The 15,430-nt window shown below is 46.7% G+C and overlaps 1 protein-coding gene across 1 annotated transcript; it reads left to right on the top strand.

The window, feature by feature from the left end:
* The first annotated feature begins 5,831 nt into the window (after positions 1-5,831).
* Positions 5,832-15,064, top strand: LOC137901679 (paired box protein Pax-3-like). Its single transcript, XM_068745723.1, has 6 exons — positions 5,832-5,982; positions 7,948-8,147; positions 8,780-8,942; positions 9,377-9,579; positions 11,917-12,196; positions 15,022-15,064. The coding sequence occupies exons 1-6, from the start codon at positions 5,832-5,834 to the stop codon at positions 15,054-15,056; spliced, it is 1,032 nt and encodes a 343-aa protein (XP_068601824.1). The 3' UTR covers positions 15,057-15,064.
* The last annotated feature ends 366 nt before the right edge of the window (positions 15,065-15,430 follow it).

The raw sequence follows: 15,430 nt of genomic DNA, 5'->3' as shown, positions 1-15,430 counted from the left end.
GCACTAACTAAGGTCTTTTTGAACCTTGCTGTTTGGCTATCAATTTACCATCTCACAATTTAAAAAATGTTAAGTCCAAAAGTGCAAAAAAAAAAACAACACATCGATTTCTTCTAACAAATATTGATTAAAAACAATATTTCTTAAAGTCAAGAAAGCTGCGTCACCATGTGACCAATTTGATTTAAGTGTTTGTATCTCGTCAAATGGACACAATTAAGAGTTTTTGGATATAAAAAAAGCTTCTTTTTTTTGTTGTCTCAGCAATTAAATGTCCTAGAATTAATTAAATATTTATTGGTAATAATAATAATAAAAAATCCACAGGTTTATTTATTTTTTAATAGAACTACTCCTTTAAAATACCTCTGTCCAGATAAATACAAGTTAAAATAGAAATTATTTCTCTAGCTTTTCCTCTCCCTCCATGTCCTGCCACATTTGTATTGGCAGGTAACGCCGTCAAGGCCCTCAAGGCCTGTTGCTTGGCTGGATTAACTCTGGAGACAAAGTTGATGATTAAAACACTCACTGTGCCTCCTCCTCCTCCTCCATCACATTTTCACAGTGTATCTTTTAGAATCCATACTTTGTTAGGTGAAATTAGCCAGATAATACAGAGGAGCCTTGTTGAGGGCTGATCCACTTCCATTTTCGGCCGGCTGTGTGTGCGCACACATAGACAAATGTGTATCCATATGCACACACATTCACAAAAACACATTCCACTCTGCAATGCAAACAGTCAAAGGGATAACTTTATTTGGTGAAAGGGGATCCTGGAAAGGGCTAATTGAATAAGCCCGGGATCTTTGAACAACCCCTACCATGGTGAGCGCAGTCATCATGTCATAATTAGGTTTATTGAGGCGCATTCCTTCAATCTGCCTCCATTCCCCCGGGCTCATTGTATCCAGGGCCGGGGCCAACGGCCGGGGGGGGACAAAAGGGAACCGGGCGCAGACAAAACATGAAAGAGCCATAAAGATTTAGCTGGCTTTGTCAGAAACGGAGTGGGGACTTTGTTTGTGTAAATGATGCGAGTGAATGAAGAAGTTGGGGTTTCTCTGCCACTCGGGGTGAAGGATGGCGTGCGGCAAATGTGACGTGTGGGCGCACAATGGAATCATGCCAGGGCGTAGGAGAGGAGGCGAGGAAAGAGGAGAGATAGGAGGTGCATGGTGTTCAGCGTGTTTGTTTTAGTTTTGTTGTTGCTCTGAACAATCCTGAAAAGTGTTTTTTTTTTAGACAGAGGATGTTGATTGATCAATCAAAATTTTTTTTAACAGCTCATTTATATCCACCCAAATTCTAGAATTTTCTGCTTTGATCTTCTAATATTTTCTGGTCTTAAGACAAATTATTGAGGGAAATTATTAGCAGAGGAATTGATAATGACAATAAGAATTTGCGTGCGGGCCTGACAAACTTCCGGTCTCTATTTCTACCGTCTCAAACGTGCAGAACGAGAGAAAGAGAACCAAATAAACGAGGGATGGATCTTAGTGGCTGTGATGAAGAAGGCGCCGTCTGTCCACTGAGCGGATGAATGTGTCACTCAGTGAGTCCCTGGGCACGGGGGCAAAAGGGGGCACGAGGGGCAAGTGTTGAGCACCAAATCATCTCCTCTACCCCTCGGGCTCTCTCCGTCCCTCTCTTCACGTCCCGCGCTCCTCCCTCTCTCGTGAATCTCCTTTCCCAATAAGCCCATGCATGATGACTGTTCAAGCATGAAAACATAGTTATCCTCAAATGAATGGCCGCTCTATGCTTCATTAAAGCCTCCTTTTCCTTTCACACTCTTATTGTCACCCTCTGATATCAATTCAAAGGGCAATTAATGAATGCACAGCAACTTTGAAGTCAGTGTGATTTTGTGCATGTGTGTGTAGGATGGAGGGGGCAGGGGGGGGGTATTCCCCCTCCTCCAAGACCCGGCTGCAGCTCCCCAGCCCTTCAGCCGTGATGGACTAGCCACATTGAGCCAAGAGTATAAGTGAGCGCCAAAGACGAGTGAAAGAGTGAAAAGGCTCAGCGAAGGTCAAGTAGAATGGCTCGCCTTAGAATAAGGCCCCTCTTTATCTGCTGCTAGTATGCACCAAAGGCACAACGGCCGGGGGGGAGGGGGGTGTTTTAAATGTGCATGAGTGTGTCTATGTGTTTCTGAGAACGTGCGTGCTGCATCTCCGTCTCTACGTGTCTGCGAGCGTGGTTGTTTTTGCTGCCTGTATCTGCGTGCTTGTTTGTCCAGGGGTTAGAGTTGAGTGTCAGAGTTTCAGAGTTTCAGAGGCCAGCAAACGCACCATCTATGAGGCAGCTGTCAATCACCCGACTGATGAAGCTTGACTTTCATTCAGAGCTTTGTTAACTAATTAGGTCATGTCACATGTCTGGAAGGAGAACTGAAATGCGTTTTATTATTATCTATCTGATGCTTGAGAATTAAAAGGCGTCGTGTGGACAACGTCTCAGGTCCTGATTTGTGCCTCACATGCCATCGTATCGGCTTTCGAGCTCCACATCGTGCGCGTGAACATACTGCGTCCGATGAAAATAATTCGGTTGAGGTTATGGAATGAATGTAGCGCTCTGTAAAAGTGGATTACTGGCGTTTCCTTGTTCACACAGGGATCCACTGCCAAACCAGGAGTTCCGTAGTAATATTTATTTACCACCTGAAAACTGATGTTAAAAGTGAAGAACTCACATCTCCCTTCACTCATATCACATGAATGCGGCATTATACAGAACGTTACTGCTGTTCTGTTTGTCTCAATGTATTCATGTGAGCACAAGTCATATGAAGGGACTTTCAGGACCAGCCGGGCCAGACAAACGCAATATTCTGCATTTTTCTGTGGCAAATTTCAGAAATGAAATTACACTGTAATTTTTTTAAATTTCTTTAATGATCCAATTATTAAGGAGGAATTATAGTTTAAATGTTAGATCCAGAAGCATGATGCTAATCATCTAGTTTAGAAAGCTGTTTCATATTTGATTTGTTTTTTTCTCGACTGAACCAACTTATTTTAAGACGCCTGGACAAATGTAATTATCTTGACTGGACATTTTACAAGTATTAAGCCAATTTCTTTGCAAATTAATGTTTTGCCCGTATTTCTTTGCCTCCTTTTGTCTTATTGTTGTTGTTTTAATGATAGCCTTGATTGTTTTCTGAAGGAATGAACGTAGCTGGAACATCCTCTTCAGAATGACAGCCAACCTGTTAGCAGGCCGCCTTCTTCTGCAACAGTTTCCCCAAAGGCCGCAGTTATGAGTCATTGTCAGAGTTAAAAGACAGAGAAGGAGTGCAGGGTCACGGAGCTGCGGTGGGGGGGTCACTCTCCCCCAGCGCCGCACAGGAAACAGGGTTAGAAGTACATTTAGACTGACAGGTAACTGTTTCCTGATTACACCCCACACACACACACACAGACCCACAAACCCACAGCTCCGTTGCCAATGGCATTAAAAAAAACACAACAAACACACACAGAGAGCTCGGGCACACACAACTGTGACGGTTGACACTCCTCCTTAGCAAGTCGAGTGAGTACCCGATCCAAACCCCCTGTCACACACACACACAGCGTCTTTTTCTCAGCCCAGCAGAACGAGCCACAGATGGGTCCATAAGCTGTCAGTAAAGCCATTATCCGGCCCAGCATCTGCCTGTCCTGACTTCTATATACTGTTTAATGCAGTCGCTCCCACAGCCCCTCAATAGGAGCGGCACGGCCGGCCCGCCCAGATAAATGCTGCGTTTGTCTCCTCTGCCTTTTGTTTTGTGTTTTTTTTTAAGTGTGATAGGTGGAGTGGAGGGGGTGGGAGGCGGGGGGGGGGGAATGTCAGAGGCTCGATTTACCCTCCAAATTAACCAAAGCCCCAGACGAGTTACTGTGCTGTCCGAAGAGGGGTGTAAATAGTCCACATATGGTCACCCAATCCCCCCCCCCCCCCAGTCCCAAAACCCAAGTTTGATACATCCCCTTTCACACCACCCGACCCCCCCCCCCCCCAATGCTCCATGTGTACTGTGTCTTGTCTCAGTGGACATATATAAGCCGTTGTGTCCCCATGCGACTGCCCCCCCCATCCCATTAAAAAAACCCAGCAAAGCCAAAATCTTTCCAACAGTCTGTTTCAGCTAAATCCTCTCCTCTCCTCCTTCTCCCTTTCCTCCTTCTCCCTCTCCTCCTCCTCGTGTTTCTCTGCCCTGGGACGGCAGTCCACGGTGGGATCCATTTTGGTCTCTCTTGGCTCCGGATACGTTGTTTTGGATCGGAGTCCCGTGCACTGTGCGCCTCTCAGTGCTTCAGTTTGGTTAAATTAAACAGTTTTCTTTTCTCCTCTAAACCCTTGCCCCCCCCCCCACCTCCTCCGGCTACTCCTCTTATTTTGCAGCTTAATGCTCCCCGGCTCCCGGGTGATTTTTGCGGAGGCTGCTTTTACAGGCCGTCTCCTGCTCAGATAATTTTACCCTTTTAAGGCTCATATTTTCCTCATATTTCGATGAACTGACAAGAACCCGTGCCATGTCTGCAACCCCCCCCCCCCCCCCCCCCTGCTCTTTTAAGATGAGGTGGAGCAGAAGTATACAGAGGGAATTCAAGTGTTTACAGGGGCTCTAAATACAGCGTTTTAAGATACAGATATGTCTGGCAGGGAGCGTTATGATGGTTGGAGTGGATAATTTGATTGGCCAGGACTATTTGACGGTGCCAAATCGATGCGATCAGATCTTCAGGATGGCTGGGTGCTGACGGCAGAAAGGGCACTCTGAAACCACAGCTTTATGGGTTGGAAAAGATCCGGGGAGAAGGGGAAAGGCTTCAGCGCTCTCTCGCACCATCTTCTCCTCTTAATACGCATCGACTGATGCTGATTGTTGTTTTATTACAACCATTTTAGAAAGTTTGCGCTTGAACAGACGCAAACGCTTGTTAATTGATGCTGAAGTGGAGGAAGCCTCTAAGCTGACATGCTGGATTATTGTAGCAGTAAAATAGCAGTTCAGAAGTGTGTGTGTGTGTGTGTGTGTGTTGGCCAGTGTCTGGGCCAAGCTATGGAGAGTAATGAGCTTCGGGTTTGACGAGGTGGCTGCCCTCCATCTTGGCACGATTTCCACCAAAGCGCTCTCCACGGCCCGCGCTTCACCGCACGAGGCCTCATCACCCGCCGCTTTAATTTGGACTGCATGAAAACAATCTGAAAAATCATGCGGTTGACGTTGGAGGTTATTTCTCATAAAAAAATAAAGTTTATATTTAAAAGAAAACAGTTCATCAGCTATCAACCCCCCCGCCCCATTTTACACCCTATGGTCCGATGTGTCCGTGAATCGCACGCTTTTGTTCTGAAGTCTGACTTTGTCTCAGATACAGCAATCTGGTAAAACGTAACTGTTTTCAAAATCAAAACCTTCAAGTGAGTAGAAGAATATCTGATAATGCTGCGTCCCTGATGGCGTCCGCACTCTGAAGAAAGCCCCCGGACCGTGAATGAACAACGTCTCCACCACCAACAACAACAACAACAAAACCAACACAGATGCCCAGACAAACGATCCCCATGGGTACATTTCACACGGGCAACAACAGCCCCTGTTGCCCCTCTCCCCCGGCCTTCTCAGCCCCTCAGGTGCTCTTACAGTTCCCTCTGGAGGAAGGGTTTTTTTAGGGAGGGGGGGGGGGGGTCTAGAATGCCCCTGGCTGTGCCCCTCATCCTCCCAACTCCCCCCAAGCCCTCTGCGGAGACTCTTTATTCCCCCCCTCCAGCTCCCCCGTGGGGCAGGTGACAGCCCTCCACTGTGAAGGGCCGAGGGAGCCATGACGGATTCCACAGATGGAGCGTGGAAATCGCGGGCAAAGCCCTCAGTTCTGTGGAGTAACAAAGAACCCAGGAGTCACAGAGAGAAATATGGGTGGAAAAAGGAGAGCGACGGAGAGAAGGGAGACAAAGGGAGGGCTGCGAGAGAGGGTGAGAAGGAGGGAGGACGAAAGACAGGAGAGGGAGGAGAAGGAGGTGCTTGTTTAAGGAGGGCGACGTGCTGAATTGCAAGAAGTTTGTTTGGGCGAATTAAGATCGTGTGAATGTTTGAAGTGACGAACATTCCCTCCAAACTCGTTCAAACGTGCTTTTCCACCCGCGTGTCTTGCTACCTGTTCAGCAGTGGCGCGGCATCTTTACCTCGCAGGTTTCCAAACAGCTATTGGCTTGATCTCAAGCCGTTTTATCTTGTTCCATCTCAGCGTCAAGCGCTGCAGCAATTCAACCAAGGGCAGTGAAACAATTGAGCCCGCGTGAGCCCTCTGTAAAGAACCGGATTGGATCGCGGCTAAATTCCCGGGACTTCAGAGGTGCCATTCTGTCGCTTCTTTTGAAAAGTTCTCGAAACCCCCGGTAGCAGTCATAACTGATAGGTAATTCCAAAGTGATTAAGGATTTTCTCGGGCGCTTCGGCTTTCCCAGGGGCCAAATCCCTGTGAAACGCTGAGGAACGTGCACGCTGCCGAAGTCGAGGGGGAGCGAAAAGCATTCCTAGTGGCCCTCCTCCATGCGAGGAACACGAGGGGGGAGGCCACAAAAGGCCCCATCTCTAGTTTTTCAGCTATCCTGTTAGAAAAACTTGCGCGCCTCGCCTCGCTTTGCGTCCTGAATTCCGCGAGTCCCGTTTCCCCGACAAGTCACGTGAAATGTCGGCTTCAAAGTGGGGAAAGTTGGTCACGATGTGAAGAGACTTGTTCTATATTCAGCAGAGGCTTTAGGCAATGTCTCCGTTTCTCTCGCTTGCCCTTTGAAAATATTTTACTTATTGCCTCCCTCACGCTTCAGTGTGTCTTTACCAATTTGCTCCTAATGCTTGTTCAGTTGACTCCCACTGCTTTCGGTGTTGCAAGGAGAAAATCACCAAGGGGGGGGGGGGGGGGGGGGGATCCGTTTCACATGAGAGGAGAGGCCCCGAGCTATTTGGATCCGCTTGTATTTTATTGTCGCTTCTGAGGGGGAACTAATACAGTGTTGCACACAAAATGTCCCCCCCCGTCCCGTCCCGTCCCCCGATGCTGAGGGGGAATTAATTAAGTGTAACACAAAAAGTGGGCGCATCGGCCTTGGCGAACTTAGAAGGGAGCCGATGGAGCGTTTGAAGTGTTGAGTTGAAAACCAAGTTGCTGGCTTATAAAAAAATAGTTCACAATAGTATTAATAGTGATCCGAGACAGAGATGAGAAGTGAAAGCACAAAAGCTGTCAGGACACATAACGTCCATGCAGCTCAATCAGGCAGAAGACAAATCAAGGGCTTCAATCAGGACTCAAAGACACGTCGCTTAATCATCAGTCAATAGATGTGAAGACAATTTATTTTATTTTGTTTCCAGCTTACACTCGACTCAAAAACCAAGATTTTTTGTCTTGGAAATGTAAAACCTTCTATATATATATATATATATTTACACACACACACCGACACACACTTACACACACACACACACACACACACACAAAGAATAGCCCCTGGATCCACATTAGCCTTTTGTGTGGCTTTTAGTCCACTAGCCCCCCCTGTGGTGTCCTGGAAATCTTGTCCAGTGGGATTATTCCTTCGGCTCAGACTTTATGAATGGAAGTCTCTTTGGCCACATGACCCTGAGGAACAACTGGACGGGATGATGCGTGTATGTGCGAGAAGACAAGAACAATGCTCCTCCATATGAGTGATCACGTGAAAATAGAAGTAAGCACGCTCTGTGCCATGCTAGCTGCAGCACCATCACGTGTGACACCGTGCTGACGCTTGAGGCTTCATTTGTTGAGGTGGGGCTATTAGGGAGACACTTTCATAATTTGAGGAGCAGTTTACGCCCCCTGTCTCCTGATAAAATAATATGGATGAAACAATCCCATCCTGAATGCGTCCTTTTATTTCTGCATGTTTCAACAGCGAGCCACTCGGACGAGGGATCGGACGTGGAGTCAGAACCCGACTTGCCTCTTAAACGGAAGCAGCGGCGCAGTCGGACCACCTTCACGTCGGAGCAGCTGGAGGAGCTGGAGAGGGCGTTCGAGAGGACCCATTACCCCGACATCTACACCAGGGAGGAACTCGCTCAGAGGGCCAAACTCACCGAGGCCAGGGTTCAGGTAGACATGTTGCACATCCTCGTACAGAATGGCAGCGGTTTTATGAACTGAAGAACAAGAACAGGCAATTTCATAACATTTTCATAACTGTGAAATCTTTGGACAGAAGTTAAAAATCTTTTCAAGATGGCTGCAGTGAGAGTTGTTCACACATTCACGCCAGACCGAAAACACCAGCTGACGACACACACACACACACACACGAACACACACTTCTCATCCTCGCTCACAGGAGCCCAATCTGGCTTTCTGATTTCTGATATGGAATTCTCCTCCACAGGCTCCATATGGGAAGTGTAAGCACGCCCAGCACGAGCCCAGTCCATATGGACACGGCATGTCTCACACACACGCACACACGCACGCACACACACACGTTGTTTTTCTCTCACCGTCCGTTTCAGCTTCACACAGCTTCACTTCTGCGATAGAGATGAGTGATGTGATTACTCTGTGTTCTCACTATTTCAGGAATACATAATGTCTTACACTTGTTGCTGTCAAAGGCTGCAGCTCTTTTGTGCCGTTTATTTAAAATAATGTCTCCTAATAATCAGAGATGATCAGTGTAAAGGGTGATGTTTAGCCTCAGAGAAGCAGAACTTTAAGTGTCGTTATTATGGTCCGTCTAGGTTTGGTTCAGCAACAGGCGGGCCAGGTGGAGGAAGCAAGCGGGAGCCAATCAACTGATGGCTTTTAATCACCTGATCCCAGGGGGTTTCCCACCTTCAGCCATGTCCAGCATCCCCCCCTACCAGCTCTCCGACAGCACCTACCCCCCCTCTATAGCACAAGGTAGGAGATGAGACAAACCACTTCCTGTAGTACCGTTGTTTATGGTGATTTTTATATATGGTTTATATTTAATTTTTTATTTGGTTTGATAAAACAATTATAAAAAAAAAAATGTGTGTTTGTACTTAAACTGTAAGTAGAAATTGTTGAAATGTTATCCTTATTTTATTACAAGATATTTTGCCTTTAAAATAAACAAATACATATTTAGTGCTTACTTTTGTTGCATCACAGTCAGTCCTTTATTTTTGGTACCGTATGACAGATTAAGCTAATGACTTGATCAATCATTTAATTTCCTTAATGCAGCAGTTTAGGAGTAATACACTCTTCCTTTTGGCATTTATCAATCAAATAGTAACCATTTATCGACTGGTATCTGACAGTTCTAGAAGCTGTTTGAACGTTCTCTGTGGTCCCTTTGCTTGTGCCAGAGCCCCTGAGCACGGTGCGTCGGCCCCAGCCTCTCCCTCCCTCCTCAGGCCACCAAGGCTCCGGTGGTGGAGGCCAAGGAGAAGGAGGCTCTCCCTACTGCCTCGCCTCCGGACGCCACTCCTTCTCGGGCTACTCGGACAGCTTTGGAGGAGGACCGGCCAATCACATGAACCCCACCATTGGAAACGGACTCTCCCCACAGGTGAGATTAATTCTCAATGCCTCTAATTCAAAGATGCATTCATTTAAAGATGAACAGCAATCATTTGTTGTAAGGAAATAAAGCAGGTAATATTAGTCTTGAGTTGCTGCACAACGGGACAGGAACTCCACTGTCCTTGTCTCTGGTTTAGTTGCATGAATTTTGAAACTGCTCGCAGTTCAAAGTCAAACTCCCCTGCGTCTCTGGACGACGGGTCGCCCGCCGCTGGAGGAGAAAAGTGAGATAACTCTGGATGGACAGAGAACAATTGAGCGTGTGACAAATGAGAAGTGAAAAGACAATTACAGACAATTATCCAGGCACGAAGTCCCAAGGTCTCTGCACCTAGACGGAGGGGACAGCAGATGAGACAGAGTTAGAGACTCTAACAGGCAGAAAATGAGATTTCAGCTCGGCGTAGTCCGAATCCTCGGAGAACAGGCCCCAGCGGTGTGAAGACACTCGTACCGGCACACATATATATTGATAATTGATCAACTCCGTGACATTTTGAGGATCGCTTAAGGATTTTGCAACATCTTCTACACAAATATTACATGACATGGTTGAGCGGCAAGTTTCAACCTTCTATGTAAATGTAAAGACTGATCACCGCGTAAAACGACACGTGGGAACATGGAGAAAGTTATTTTTCACCAATTCAAATAGCTTTTCAATATTTGCCCATTTTTTGTTGCGTGTCGGACATTAAGAGTTCATTCTTCTGCGCTTTGTTTCTTGTGATTTTAAACTTGACAAGCCTCCCAAACATGCGTTAAAACACGCCGCATGCATTAAACACGAACACGGATGCATCTCGCCGAGCATCCTCGTGGTTCTGTCTCTGTGCACAGATAATTCTGCACACTCCGTGCTATATTAAAGCCTCAAGCAAAGCTCCTTGTGATTGCATTCTTAAAATATTTGCCTCGACATTCCTTGATATGAAAGCAAGGGGTTTAAATTATTTGTATATCGTTCATGCAGCAGGGCAGGAATGCCCCGTCTCAGATGTTTTCCTCCACCCAGACATTCTTCCTTCCTAGACTCTCTGATTTAGGCCCCTGCAGGCAACGGCAGCTTTCTGATAGGAAAGACCATGTGCTGGCCCAGCAGCGATGTCATGAGGCAGGGACAGGCGGAGAAGAGAGAGAGACGATGGGTAGCGTTTGGTTCAAAACACGAAAACAAGAGCACAAGCCTGACCGTCAGGGGAACACACTGCACCAGTTTGAAGCACACGTGTCCCTGCTTCATGTGGGCACAAGGCAAGGATCCAAAGGCAGGTTAAATCTTTAGAAAAATGTTACCGGGCATGGAAGGAAACACTACTCCTCTCTCCAAATCACGGACTCCCTCCATTCACCTCCCCTGCTTGGGAAATGATTTAAGCAGGACCATGTGTGTGTGTGGATGTGGAATAATATGTCACTTAGAGGGCCGAGAGAACCCAAAGAGCAACGTTCCTGCTTCTTATTAGGACAGCAGGAGGAGCCTTGAGGCCTTTCGCTCTGTGGAGGAGGAGGTGGGATACGATACATTTAGAGGTAGCAGGTTCCCTGGGAGTTACTTTTCCTAAGTGATAAAGATATTTCTCAATTTCTTATTAACGGCTTACGGACCACTTTGATGATGGACAGGTCAATCCAGTCGGTGCTGGAGGGAAGGGTCGCCGCTATCGAGTCTGTTTTGAGACCAGTTGAAACACTTTGCCCCGCGGCTCTCTTCCGTCTTTAGCCGACCAAGGAATATTACCACCAAATTTGATTATCTGGTCGCTAACAAAGACCAGATCAAGAGCAAACAGATTTCTCAAACTGCAAATCAGGTCCAACGTCGCTGGACTCACACAGGCCTTTTTTGTGTGTTATCTTTTTTGGCACATCTTTCTCAGAGATAAGTTTTTATCCCCCCCCCCCCCCGTAGGTTGTTGGAGCAGCGTCAAAAAAGGAATTTGAGAATAAGTGGAGCTGCGTATCTGAGACAAATTGCTTAATTCTTCCTTTCTGGTGCTATCTCTGTCTGGGATGGGCTCGCTGGGAGCCTTTTGATGTCTCTAACAAGGGGGATTTCCTGTGTGTGTCTGAGTGTGTATATTTGTCTCGTTGTCTCTATTGATACATTTTGCTTGTGAGCTAAAGTCAGAGATGATTTACGCATTAAAGAGCCTTTTTAGAAAATCCAATATAAGAAAGAACGTTCTTCTTCATTTTGATTCCTCATTTCTTCATCGGAAAATAAATCCGAGCTTGTTTCTCACAATTTCGTTTTATATGAGCAAATAAGTGATTTCTGCACCACATCCCAGTGACGGAGCCTTTATCTCTGTCCAATCAGGTGATGGGTCTCCTGAACCCGGGCGGCGTGCCGCATCAGCCCCAGAGCGACTACGCCATCTCCCCCCTGACGGGCGGCCTGGAGCCCCCGGCTGGCATGGCAGCCAGTTGCAGCCAGCGCATGGATCACATCAAGGGCCTGGAGGGCCTCACCAGCGTCCCCTCCATGTCAGCTCTGCCCTCCCTCCCCAGCTCCCAGTCCTACTGCACCCCCTCCTACAGCTCACCGGGCTACACCGTCGACCACATGGCATCCTACCAGTACGGCCAGTACGGGCAAAGTAAGGTCAATAGAGGTCACCTTTTTATTCTCAACTTTCCTTATGTCAAAAAAAATACAAATTAAGCAGCACATGTAATAAAAGTACGTTTTGACAGCAGATTTAATCCTTAAAAATAATAAATAAATAAGAATAAGAATAACAGGAACAAGTAACAATAAAAAAATACTAGATATACTAAAATAAACACTAAAGAAGTACTGATGTAGTAGTATTTGTACTGCTCCAGTATTATCCATGCCACAAAGTCTGTCACAAACTTTTCTTGTCCTGCCATGAAATCTTGAATGCTATCAGCGCTGAGCATCGTGCACGGCTAAAGCACCTCCGTCAGAGCAGATTAGCAGTCAGAACATTTTGGGCTCCTGACCGAGATCAAATAAAAACTTGGATTCAACCGGCCTCACTGGGCTTTTCTGCAGTTTAATACTTCTTCCTGCAAAAAACCGACTAGAACAACCTCGCCCTGCTTCTGGGCTACAAACCAACATGTGAAAGAACTCGAAGAGCAGAATGAGAGGAAAGCCCTCGCTGCCGTGACAGCGATCGTGCACTTCTAACGAACGCTGTCGTATAGCTCCATTCCAGTATGATCAGCGCAGCTTTTAATGACGGGAATCATTTTGCAAACCGTAACAATGACGATAAGTTGGTTTTGAAAACTGCCACAAATCTGTCAAAATCAAGTAAATATTATTTTTTGAAATTACATGTCTCAGAGCTTAGAGAACATCTGACCGACCGCAAAGCCACGGGTTTGTTTTCACTTTTTTGATTTTTTGAATCTACGACCCCGAAGCAAATCAGCAACCTTTCCAATCTTCCCCGTCCAAGCTGCACAGTGGCCTTTCAATTATTTCCTTCTGGAAGAATTGGAACAAAAACATCTAAACCAGGGCAGCTGATACTGTGTATCAGGATTCTGCTAGTCCATTTCTCTGTGACACATAACTCGCAACCGCAAATTCCTCAGTTTGACCACACGGAAGGAAAAAAAGGGCAAGTATTGCGAGGCAGCGAACATTTTTCCGGGTCCAATCACGCCGTCTTCTCAAGTGTTGGGGTTAATTGTGCGGATCTGATTCCACTGATGCAGAGAACAGCCCAGTGCTGATGCTGAAATCTGCGGCGAGGCGCCCTGCCGAGTCGACTCCCATCAGGCCAGAGTGTCTGAGAGCCGCTTGACAATGCCTGCCTGTCCTAGCAGTGCGAGTGTCTTTTCACTTTGCATTACTTTTATTTTAAGGGTTAAAATCAACTTCAAACAAATCCCCAACTTGGGAAGGCGGGCGGCGTTCTCCGTCACAGCGTGATTACAGCGGCCGCCGTTTCCAATTATGGTCCGCAGGGGGTTAACCAATCAGGTTCATCCACTGACCTTCTGGCAACCCCCCCGAAACAACCGTGCCCTTCAAAGCGCATGGCGACGGTCCAGCAGGCCCGACGGCGTGCGGCAGGTATCAAGTAAATATCTGACTCAATATCCGAGAGGGGAAAACGTCTAATGAAATATATCGGTCAAATATCTCCAAGTTAAGAGAATAAGGAATTAGAAGGGCACAGACAAACCTCTAGCACGTGGCACAACGCACCAGGACAGCGCACACGCACACACACACACACACACACACACACACACACTCGCATGCACCTCCACAGCGTTACGGGGCCGCCCATCTTGATGTGATTAATCAGCGCGACTGGAGAGCTGGTGTGCCGTTGGGTTTGGAGCTGCAGAGGAAAGGTCCTTTTCTGGGGGTGGATGGATCCTAATAGCCTCTGGCAGGGCGGCTATGAGAAACAGGTGCTCGGACTGAGGTCAGCTGGGGAAGCAGTGTTGAGTCGTGCGTCTCCAGCTAGTGGACGACACCAGAGCGCGGAGCACGGAGCACGGAGCTCTCGCTGGCACGCCTCATGGAAACTACCACGAAAGACTCGTTTGTGTTCATGTACAGCAAGTAATGTCTGTTGTAGAGAAGCCTTTGGGGGGGGGGGTGGGGTGGTAAGCGCAGTTGCCTCACAGCAAGAAGGTCACAGGTTCAAATCCAACCTGCGGCCTCGCTGTGAGGAGTTCTCCAAATCCCCCCCCCACCACCGAAAACACGGAATAATGTTAGCAGCTGCAGTGGAATTTAAGAACGTATACATATTTAAGTAGCGTTTTATGCTATGCTATCTTCACTATTATTTGACATCACACAGCAGATTATGAAAGGATGGAAGAAGGATTTTTCTTTTTACTGTCTTTACCTTTTTTCTTTGACATCTCCTATAATTTCTCTGGGAATAATGAACGGATCCCTGATGTAGAAAAGTCAGGCACATTTAGGGAGTTGGTTTCCACAAGTGTAGTAAAAAGTCTGGATCCAACAGAATTTCACGTTTGACTCTTACAAATGAAATTATGGTCACGGGGCAACGAGTTTGTTTCTGATTGAATCAAAGGAGACTGCTGGAGTTATGTGCTCTACTGAACAATGCTCTTGTTCTGAATTAAGATAATCAGCAGTGAAGCGGTTGAAATTATATCTACTATGACCAGACGCGTCACATTAATGCACCGATAAGTATAATTCAGTAACTGCACGTATTTCATTCAGAGTGCACGTTTGTACTTATTAGAGGCGTCCTCATACTTCTGTTTTCCCTCTGTTAACCTCACACCCCACACCACCGTTAGCACATGCTATGCTTATAATAGCCATATGTTAGCGAGATGCGACTTGAAAACATTTATTGTGGCCATTTTTATTTTGTATATAATCTTTTCACCCCAGAAGCTGTTTTCACTGGTCGTAAACGAACTGTTTCTTCCTCTTTTACAGGTGCCCTTCCTTATCTGAGACCTGAAATCACCTGACTCTGAATGCGCTTTGGACTCCACAGATGGATAACGACGGAAATATTTTTAATATCTGGATTAAACTTTTTTGTTACAATTTACCCAGCTGCGTTCTGTACTTCAAGGCCGTTATTATTATTATTCACTCTTGCCAGAGAGGTGGACAGAATCGAAGGGACCGCACGGTGGAATATCAGACCAAAACTTGTTGGTTGACTGTAAAACCTGCAGCATCAGTATCGCAGTTCACTCAGACATTCCACTGAAGACTCCAGCGTCACAGCATCCTCGGGACTCTGCCCACGGTGTCTTTGTGAGGAAGGAAAACCCAAATCTCTCGTCACAGAATACCGGCCCTTGAGCAGAGACACGAAGGGGCACGTTTACATATC

Source organism: Brachionichthys hirsutus, chromosome 11 (genome assembly GCF_040956055.1).
Source record: "Brachionichthys hirsutus isolate HB-005 chromosome 11, CSIRO-AGI_Bhir_v1, whole genome shotgun sequence".
In the NCBI taxonomy this organism is placed as follows: domain Eukaryota; kingdom Metazoa; phylum Chordata; class Actinopteri; order Lophiiformes; family Brachionichthyidae; genus Brachionichthys; species Brachionichthys hirsutus.
Note: the sequence above shows the minus strand (reverse complement) of the source record. Positions and strands in the feature narration are given on the sequence as shown.